The 11,350-nt window shown below is 35.7% G+C and overlaps 1 protein-coding gene across 1 annotated transcript; it reads left to right on the top strand.

Annotated features, from left to right (window-relative positions):
• Positions 1–2,785: 2,785 nt before the first annotated feature.
• On the top strand, positions 2,786–11,083 carry LOC107573951 (uncharacterized). The gene is made up of 5 exons (XM_016260411.1): positions 2,786–2,869; positions 6,946–7,077; positions 7,159–7,365; positions 8,381–8,506; positions 10,300–11,083. Exons 1-5 carry the CDS (start codon positions 2,786–2,788, stop codon positions 10,525–10,527), a joined length of 777 nt encoding a protein of 258 aa, XP_016115897.1. The 3' UTR covers positions 10,528–11,083.
• Positions 11,084–11,350: the final 267 nt, after the last annotated feature.

The raw sequence follows: 11,350 nt of genomic DNA, 5'->3' as shown, positions 1-11,350 counted from the left end.
TCATTTTCAAACTCCAAAATCAGATTATTTTTGATTCTTAAACTGCATTATTTTATTTGAAAAAAAAAAAAAAATTTAAATATATATATATATATATATGTGTTTTTTAATATAATTATCTATAACAAATGAACATATGACACCTTTGAATAAAAATAAATACTAAATTAAGCCTACATATACGCTGCTCTAAGACTAGAGTATTTTTAAATATATTTTGGTTATGAAATATTATTTTGGGAAATGAAGGGTAAAACTAAATAAATATAAATATGTAACCAAATATTTAAATTTCAAAAATATATTTAATTTATATTTAACATATATGTAAGATATTTTAATGCTCCACTTTTTTTTCCCCCATACAGGTTGACCCGTATGCCCAAAAACTTGATTTAAATATAATTAATTATTATAAACAAAGAAATTATGACATGGCTGACTAGGTTTTTTGCTATCCAGTTTAGCTTGGTGTGTGTTTTTGTTGCATTTCTCATCAAACATCACAGTGCCTTTGTTAACAAGGTCATAGTTAACAAGCAAACCTAACAGCACATTCAGTCATCACCCTTGTCCTTCAGTTCTGTTTCAGAGCGAACGGAGGACGTTCCATTTCAGAGCACATTTCATCCTTGGTCCTGATAGCGCACTGGGTCAATAAAGCCATTGCTAAAGCACTTCCTTCACCCTCAGCTGACTAGAGCTAATGCTCTAACTAATGCTGGACTCAGCAATACACTGACTGGCGTGCAGTCATAATGAATAGAGGAAGCGTGGCCAGTGGGACGGTAATGTGGTCAGTGTGTTAATCCATCTTCCACATCACATCTGCAGTTTTCACAATGAAACACTAGCATACTTCTTACTGCATACTGTGTCTACAGTCTCTAAAAATAAACCGAGTGCCTATTTACACTAAGTGCATATAACCAGCCTTGTTGGCAGAAGTTATTTGCACTACCTCCACCCACCAACATGTGGTTGGGCACGACAACACTACAAAAGACAGTCGACAAGCGACAGGTTCAGTAGCTTAGATGATAAAGCGATTTAATGCAATATGACACGATCGACCCAAGTTAGAATCCACCTTTTGCCGAACTCATTCTTCTCACTTTTCACATCTCTTATAAGAAAGGCATTTATTTTCAATTAAAATGAAGAAAATAATCGAAAAGCTGAAAATTAATAATCGGCTAGGGTTAGGGTATAGTTGTAGGGAGGGCTTATATTGTCCCAATAAGGCAGCATCCATTAAATAATTCTAATAAAACTGATAACTTACACTCAATATGTTATGTGCATACTGTTTTATAATGTACTACAATACTGAGGTTCAGATATTTGCCACTATTTGCTAGTATAAATAGTAGAAAATACTGCTATTTTTACATAGTGTAAATAGATCTGTGCTAAGGTATTGCTGTATTGTTGTTTTCTGTTCTTTTAGTACATATACATATAATAATCACAGTTTCCACTAAAATACCCGTTAGTTTATTGCAAACTGTAAATTGCCACATGGAAGATTGTATTATCCAGGCATTTTGGTGCAAAAACAGAACTGTTCATAAGGAACTTGGTATTTTCCAGTACTAAGTCATACAAAACTGAAACAATATTGCATTTGTAACACTATTACTGTAGTAACAGTAACTGCTGTAACTATTTTGGTGGCAAGTATGGTTACTTGTCCTTCAGTTCTGTTTCAGAGCGAACGGAGGACGTTCCATTTCAGAGCACATTTCATCCTTGGTCCTGATAGCGCACTGGGTCAATAAAGCCATTGCTAAAGCACTTCCTTCACCCTCAGCTGACTAGAGCTAATGCTCTAACTAATGCTGGACTCAGCAATACACTGACTGGCGTGCAGTCATAATGAATAGAGGAAGCGTGGCCAGTGGGACGGTAATGTGGTCAGTGTGTTAATCCATCTTCCACATCACATCTGCAGTTTTCACAATGAAACACTAGCATACTTCTTACTGCATACTGTGTCTACAGTCTCTAAAAATAAACCGAGTGTCTATTTACACTAAGTGCATATAACCAGCCTTGTTGGCAGAAGTTATTTGCACTACCTCCACCCACCAACATGTGGTTGGGCTGGACAACACTACAAAAGACAGTCGACAAGCGAGGGCTTCAGTAGCTTAGATGATAAAGCGATTTAATGCAATATGACACGATCGACCCAAGTTAGAATCCACCTTTTGCCGAACTCATTCTTCTCACTTTTCACATCTCTTATAAGAAAGGCATTTATTTTCAAATAAAATGAAGAAAATAATCGAAAAGCTGAAAATTAATAATCGGCTAGGGTTAGGGTATAGTTGTAGGGATGGCTTATATTGTCCCAATAAGGCAGCATCCATTAAATAATTCTAATAAAACTGATAACTTACACTCAATATGTTATGTGCATACTGTTTTATAATGTACTACAATACTGAGGTTCAGATAGTTGCCACTATAGAAAATACTGCTATTTTTACATAGTGTAAATAGATCTGTGCTAAGGTATTGCTGTATTGTTGTTTTCTGTTCTTTTAGTACATATACATATAATAATCACAGTTTCCACTAAAATACCCGTTAGTTTATTGCAAACTGTAAATTGCCACATGGGAGATTGTATTATCCAGGCATTTTGGTGCAAAAACAGAACTGTTCATAAGGAACTTGGTATTTTCCAGTACTAAGTCATACAAAACTGAAACAATATTGCATTTGTAACACTATTACTGTAGTAACAGTAACTGCTGTAACTATTTTGGTGGCAAGTATGGTTAAGTCAATCACCTCCTCTGATGAGGAAAAGCTTCAGCTCCTCAACAAAAACACTGAACTCCGGAGACTCAACAAAGAGGTAGAATAAACCACCAGCTGTGACTTCACCCTCACAACTCAATTTTCAGAATCAACTACATAGTTGGACTACACACTACAAACATCAGTTGGAAAAAGAAAAGATGCATTTAGATCAACTGGAAAACAAACATGCTTTCTGTTTCCATATTCATGAACCACTGTGTTTATATTACAGTCCAGCGTACTAATACTAGTACTAATAGTGCTATATATTCTGAAATTCATCTTACAAAGAAAAAAAAAATAGTAATAATTTTTAGAATTACAGCAGCTCAGAAAATTGAATTCAAATTGAATTTCATTTGATATTTGAAAATACAAACATGCTTTCTGTTACACAGTTTCTCCAGAAGGTGTCACACTTAGACCAAATAAGGGAATAGTGTTTTTCACTCTATTTGCATGTTAAATTATTTTTAATTAAAGGGTTCCTTATATTGTATCCATATAATATATTAATTACAGACCGTAGCCAATTTTTATATCAAGAAAGTAAGGTGTCGTTTTTACAAACATAATCTATTCAAGTGTTTTGTGTACCCGAGTCAGATTTGGCTGTGGGGTTTTTTTTGTTTTTTTTTGGTGGGGATCAAATGTCCCTACAATCATAGTACAGTAGGTTATATGGACACTGGATTAGTAAAGGGACTTAAAAAATTATGTAATGAATATGTAAAAACAAAGTCAACGGAAAGTCCCCACGAACATTTTTAAAAAAAATCATGTTTCAGAAGAAAAATCATGAGAAATGTATGAATAATGTTTCTGTGCTAATGTTTTACTTGGCATTATTAAAGACCAGACAAGACAATAATATCACTGGACATTCATGTTTATAAAACATTAGCAGCACAAAAACATGGAACTTTTTTTTTTCTTCGGAAACTAACGTCTAAATTATTTTTTACTACTTCTTATATTACTGAGAACATTCAAATGTAACGTTCCCATAATGTTTGCACAATAATAAAACTGAATTATGCTTATAACATTTGCGTAAACAAGAAAAAAAAATCATTTTTAAAACATATAAAAACTGTTTCAAACATTGAAATTGAACGTTTTGAACATTCAGAGAACATTCAGAAATTACATTTCCATAACTTAATGGGAACATTAGCAAAGCATTCTGAAAGCATACTTTTGTTAGCTGGGATGTTAGGTGTCCTGGTTCTGTGAGATGGGAAAAGCAATATGTGTGATGAGTCTGATTTATTACATCTGGAGCGCTTTATATTTGAAGAAAGCCAGAGGATACTGGAGTAATTAGTTCAGATGATTGCTCTGCATGGTCGAGAGGCGGGAATATGAGGCTGTTTTGCAGGATAGCCCTGATCCCTGATGAAGCTCACACGCTCCAGGACACTAAAGCCCCATAACACAGCGCTAAAGACAGTCGAGGGTGGATTTATGAACAGCTGGATGAGGTCCAGGCCCTCGCTGTCTGCCAGTGGACAGATCTCATCTGCAGAGGGTTGCTTGGTTGCACTGGTGGTTAGCCAAGTGTTGATCATTCTAAACCAGGTTAGAATGTAAGTAACTTAATGCTAGAGGTTGTGGTAACATTTCACATACTCCGAACCTCAGATTCAGCAAAGGATCCTCTTCTTATCAATGACCATATGTGACCCTGGACCACAAAACCAGTCATAAGGGTGAATTTTATGAAATTGAGATTTGTGCATCATCTGAAATCAGAATAAATAAGCTTTCCATTGATGTACGGTTTATTATAATAAGACAATATTTGGCCGATATACAACTATTTGAAAATCTGGAATCTGAGGGTGCAAAAAAATCAAAATATTAAGAAAATCATCTTTAAAGTTGTTCAGATGAAGTTCTTAGCAATGCATATTACTAATCACAAATTAAGTTTTGATTTATTTACGGTAGGAAATTTACTAAATATCTTCATGGAACATGATCTTTACTTAATATCCTAATGATTTTTGGCATAAAAGAAAAATCGATAATTGTGACCCATACAATGTATTTTTGGCTATTGCTACAAATATACCCCAGCGACTTAACACTGCTTTTGTGGCCCAGGGTCACATATTGGCTGTAAAGGGTTCATGTATTCTTTATGTGGCTATTTGGGGATTTAAAAAAGCACCTGATTATACTGTAAGATCTTCAGAAGTTCTATATAAAACTATTAGATCTTTTAAAGGTTAGGTTACCTCAAAATTACATTAGCCATTTAGTCACCATCACGTCATTCCAAACTCTTTTGATTTGTCTGTAGAACAAAAAAATGAGATATTTAGCACAGCGTTCTTGCTGGTCTTTTTCATACAGTGTCCATTTTTAGAGCCTATCAGTGTGTCACTTTATGCATTCAAAGGGCATCTTTATAGTATAATCAAAGTAGTCCATACAAGTCATATACATTATTTTACTATATAAACTATATAAATCCTCTGAAGCCACCAAAATTTAAGTCATAAGTGACTTCAACAGTTCTGACAATCTTCACACTTTTTTTGAGCAAGGCACCGAACCCCCAACTGCTCCCCAGGCGCCGCAGCAAAAAGAAAAATGGCTGCCCACTGCTCCGGGTGTGTGTTGATGGTGTGTGTGTTCACTGCTGTGTGTGTGCACTTTGGATGGGATAAATGCAGAGCACTAATTCCGAGTATGGGTCACCATACTTGGCCACATGTCACGTCACTTTCACTTTTTTTTTTCACTTATTCTACATGATCTTATTCTTTCTTATCTCTATTTCTTAAACGTGAAAAAGATTAACCCAATCACTTCTGAGAAACTCGTCTGAGAAAACGAGCGCATCTGATTTCGCTCCCTTGGTGACGTGGCAAAGGGGTCTCATTATAATATTACCTCCCCTTAATCTGTAAACTTCCACTCAAGGCACCGTCATTTTGATTTCACAAATCGACAACGGTGTTTGCTGCTGCCACACAGATCTAAAATAAACAAGCAATTTATTTCCCAGCTGTTACCTTCACAGACATAACCCACTGTTTTTGTAAAATGTGTGTGTTTTTAACGTAAACTTGTGTGTGAATGAGAACTTAGTTTAGTGCTCGCATGCTGTGACAGCCGCTTTCTGTGCGTGTGCTTCAGATGTGTGCGCTCAGAAAACCTGAAGTTTAAACTCATATGGTTTATGATTTCATAAACATGACAATCAGAACCAAAACAGATGTTTTTAGCAGGTACGAGCTGTAAAGGCGCAGCTCTATTCTGGAAAAGGAGGCGGGGAGCAGCAGCTCATTTGCATTTAAAGACACAGGCCCGAAAAACAGCTTGTTTCTGCTTCCACTCAAAATAGGCATTTTCAAAATGATATAATAAATGATCTGTGGAGTATTTTGAGCTGAAACTTCACAGACACATTCTGGGGCAGATCTAAAATAAACATGCTATTTATTTCCCAGCTGTTTACCTTCACAGACATAACCGACTGTTTTTTGTAACGTGTGTGTGTTTTTAACGTAAACTTGTGTGTGAATGAGAACTTAGTTTAGTGCTCGCATGCTGTGACAGCCGCTTTCTGTGCGTGTGCTTCAGATGTGTGCGCTCAGAAAACCTGAAGTTTAAACTCATATGGTTTATGATTTCATAAACATGACAATCAGAACCAAAACAGATGTTTTTAGCAGGTACGAGCTGTAAAGGCGCAGCTCTATTCTGGAAAAGGAGGCGGGGAGCAGCAGCTCATTTGCATTTAAAGACACAGGCCCGAAAAACAGCTTGTTTCTGCTTCCACTCAAAATAGGCATTTTCAAAATGATATAATAAATGATCTGTGGAGTATTTTGAGCTGAAACTTCACAGACACATTCTGGGGACACCAGAGACTTATATTACATATTGTAAAAAGGGGCATAATATGTCACCTTTAAAAAGTTTTGGTTCTAAATGGAACTTTTATTTGTTTGTTTTTGTTTGTTTGTTTTTAAAGCTGGCACATCAATTTAGTTTTTTGTACATTTTCATGGAACGCCATGGTGTGACAGATGTTTTGCTGTGAATCGCTCTGATTCAGAAGCAGATCCATGAACAGACACTGAGACTTTTGCATGTTCGTATTTGTGTCTGTAGAACAAGAGGGAATATTATGAACAAACACTGATGCAGGAACTGAAGAAAAACCAGCATCTGCAGGAGTATATCAGACTGCTGGAGAGCCGACTGCACCAAACAGATCTTCAGCAGTGGACTAGAGGAACTCAGGTGAGCTTACAGCATCAGATCAGCTGGGTATGCTATGTGACTTTCCTTTAACATGTTCATTGACTTTTTCTCCTTTGGAAGACCCCAGATATCAGTGGCTCCTCAGACTCTCAGCTGGTTCAGGGCCCTTCTAAGCCGTCCCTGGATGTGCGGTTGACTCCAGGGCTTCCTGCGTCTCTGGGCACAAAGTCCAGTCTCAGACTGGCTGGCATGGGAACAGAAACACAATCTGACCCTATAAGAGAAGTTCAGGATCTTAAAGAACAGCTGGAGGCGCTGCGGTGTCAGGTGAGCTATCATGTGTTCATAACATTCAATGTCATTTTGAAAAGAGACTGTAAAGCCTGACCTTTAGACAAAATGGCGAAAAAAAATGCATATGTGATATATTTGATAAATTCGTTTTTTATGGCTAATATAGTATAATATAGAGAATATGATACTCATACTTTATATATATTCATACAAATTCAGAGACTCAAACTGAGCAAAAATATGCAATTCAATGCAGCTGAGTAATATCAGTATTGTTATGGCCAAAAAGTTTAAAAAAATTATTCGAAAGCATGTAAATATTTAATATAAATATCAGTCATCATCACTCTATAGTCTTAGTAAGATGATATTTAAATTATATAAATGACATTATATGACAAAACATATAATGTAATGCAATACAATGATGACTGAGAGATGAACAAATAAACGTTCCTCAAATACCTGATGATCAGATTTGAGACTCGATGGAGAATCAAGTAAAGCCTAGCTGCTTCAGTCCAATAAGAGTTCATCTGGAAATATCACTAACAATATCAAATACATTTTGTTCTGTTTAAAAATCAGTAAAGAGAGCATGTGAACAATGAGCTCAAGGGTGGATGCTTTTACATTTTCTTTTTTCTTAAAATAAAAAGTATGAACTATCAAACAGATGACAGAAGGTGTGAGCAACAGGTTTTGTGACGGGGATAATTCAGAGGACTTAGATATTTGCATATCAAATACGACATAGTAGACTTTATAGAGTTAAACATTAAATATAAGTACAGTAGGCAAACCGAAGGTAAAATATTGACATTTGCATTTAATAATTTAGCTGACGCTTTTATCCAAAGCGACTTTCAAATGAGAACAAAGGTTAATTTGGGGGTATAATTTAAGATTAATATAAGTAATAGTTTAAGAAATGTAAGTTGCATTTATTTACCATTTTGTATATTAAAAAAATAAATAAATAAATCTGCTTCATAGATGTTTTTACTCTGTTGTAATTGTAAAAGACTTTGACTTTATCCATGCACAGACTCAAATCTACGAGGCTGATTATAAAACCGAGCAGAAGGACCATGAGCGCATGCTGCAAGAGAATAAGCGTCTGCGGCGCAGAGAGGCAGACATGCGTCAACAGATAGCACTGCTGCAGGAGCAGGTGAGCACCGGAGAGCACTCAAACACTCAGACACACTCCAGCAGGTGGCACATGTTACTAGCTAATCACTGCTCCCTATCAAACACAGTCATCTCCCTCTGTTTGGAGGTTGATTCCTCTAAACTGTGTGCTAACACTTTATTTTGATAGTCCAATTCAGACATTTTACTAAGTATAATTAACTCGCCAACTCCATGTCAGCTAGCAGTCATTAGAGTATTAGTAGACTGCCTAACTAATATCTGCTAAAACTTTATTATGATGGTACTTAAAGGGACAGTTCACCCAAAAATTTTAATCCTCTCATAATTTACTCAGCCTCAAGTTGTTTCAACCCTGTATACGGTGTATATTTCTTCTGTTGACCACAAAAGAAGATATTTTTCAAAGAAAAAAAGCTGATGGTCCCCATTGACTCCCATACTATATTTTTCTTCTCCATACTATGGAAGTCAGTGGGGACAATCAACTGTTTGGTTACCCATTTTCTTCCAAATATCGTCTTTTGTGTTCAATGGAAAAAGAAAGTCATACAGGTTTGGAATAACCTGAGGGTGAGTAAATGATGGCCTATAAGTATGAACTATAAGTTACTTTGTTATACATGTAAAACATGTCAACTTGTGAAACAAATCCTAACCTTACAGTCTACTAGTACTCTACTGAGAGTAAGTTGGCATGTAGTTACAAAGTTACTTTTAGTAGAGTGTATAAAGTGGGCTATCGAGATAAAGTGTAAACAAAAGGTCAACCCTGTGACACTGTTACATGTTTGTTTCAGCGGTCTGACATGTCAACTACTGACTTAGTGTTTGACTGATCAATGCCAGAGAGCAGTACCAATTGAGCTAATGCAAAGTTTATTGAACACAGAAGCAGAGTATTGGACAGTTCATGAAAAGGTGCAAAGAAGATTTTCTGAGCCATTTACAGAGGAGCGTTTCACTGAGGAAATGAATCTCTTTTTTTATCATAATGCGGTCACCTGTGTATGTCACTGCAGGTCACACTCATCTGATTTCCATGTCAAAGATTTCCATTCCATTGTATTTAAAAATCTTGTAGCAAAAGGAAATGAGGTTTAGGTGGTTTCCAGTGAAACTAATTGTGATGCCATGCAGTTGTGACGTTGAGTATGTCATAAGAGATGATCAGTGATGGGTGCAATGCATTCCTAAATAATTAATCCCCGTAATTTAATTGTTTCCTTGAAAGAGTAAAGTAAGGGAATACAGTTTGTCTGTAATGTAATTTGTTTGATGTAATTGCATTGAATATTTCAATGTAAAACAATAGCGGATTTAACACCAAAATCTAATTTCTATTAATGGAACCTTCTCCTTCTCTTTAAATTCTTTGGTCAGTTCAAGAATAATTTATGTAGTTTTATATTATTTAAATACAAGATCGGTTTCATGTCTATTCTGTCGAGGTTGATCTGTAAATTAAAAAGTAATTAGTAATAAGTAATGCAGTGTTTTTTAGAGAGAGTAATTAGTACAGTAATCGAATTACACTGTTGAAGACTAGCTAGTAATTAATTTCAGTTTTAGAGTATGTTACTTAACACTGGAGATGACTAAAATAGACTGATGATTATCTTGTCTTATCTTCTCTTTCTGTTTTTATGGACTGACAACCGGATGTGCACATTAATATGAATTTATTTGCCATTTAATTTCTGTATCATTATAGTCTAATATTGCGAAAACAGAAAAGGCATCAACTGCACATATACACTATCAAAGGAGATATCTCATATGTTTTAAATGTCATCTTGTTGGTTTTCTCAGCTGAAGGTGTACGAGGATGATTTCCGGAAGGAGCGCTCAGACAAACGCATTCTCCAGAGACTGCTGATGAAAAAATCTCCAGCCGAGAAAGAGCCGGTTCTGGTGCATCGCTGCAACAACGAGCAGGACCGGCCCAGGTCAGACAGGAGAAAGCCCAGAGAAGAGCAGCGCGGCGGATACGTCTGTCCCAAACACTGTGAGCACCACGGCCAGCTGGACTTCCCCTGAACGCCCACAGATTCATTCATCACATTAAACAAATGCACACAAGCTACTTCGTATCTTTAAAACTTCAAAAGTTCCTTTTTAACTGCTTTATTTATATGAGGTTCTTATTTTTTTATTGTATCATTCTTTCATATTGTTTGTCACTGTGTTTGTACAATGACTGTGTGGAAACTGTGCACTTTTGTATCGTCTCAGTGTAAATAAATCTGAACCACTTTACTGACTGAAAGCATGAAACTCAAACAATCCTGTATGCTGTCATCTTTATAAGCAAATTAATTTTTTTATGGCAATATATTAAACTGACTTATTGCAGGAAAAACAATACACTTTAAGAAGGAAACGATTAAAGAAGTTTCTGAAGCTTTAACAATAAGGAAGCCCGTGGCCATTGGAATTCCCTATATTGAGCTCATTTCTTATGAATTACTGTTTGTTTTTTCCAGGATGTTTGCTCAGTTGTAATCTCATTCAGGAAAGTTCATCTCTGATTTTGTGTTTTCACTGTACATAGCCCATGTTAAATAGGTCAGGTTTTAATGTATTATTATAATACATTAAAGTGCGTTGTTATGCGTTATAATGCGTTGTTATTATAACGCATCAGAATTGTCCTTTTTTTAAACTATATTGTTTTAATAAAACCGCATTACCAATGTAGATGTTTGTCAACCAAATTCTTAACCATCCATATTCTTTGATTACGATTTTACTCATATATATTAAATAAACACTGACATATTATATTAAAGAAAGAAATTGCTAATAGCTCTATTTCGGCTATTCAGATATAACAAAATATACAGTATGTTGAAAACGCATA

The sequence above is a fragment of the Sinocyclocheilus grahami genome, unplaced genomic scaffold (assembly GCF_001515645.1).
Source record: "Sinocyclocheilus grahami isolate Dianchi unplaced genomic scaffold, SAMN03320097.WGS_v1.1 scaffold2076.1, whole genome shotgun sequence".
Taxonomy (NCBI): domain Eukaryota; kingdom Metazoa; phylum Chordata; class Actinopteri; order Cypriniformes; family Cyprinidae; genus Sinocyclocheilus; species Sinocyclocheilus grahami.
The sequence above is the reverse complement of the archived record's forward strand: the minus strand, read 5'-3'. Positions and strand labels throughout refer to the sequence as shown.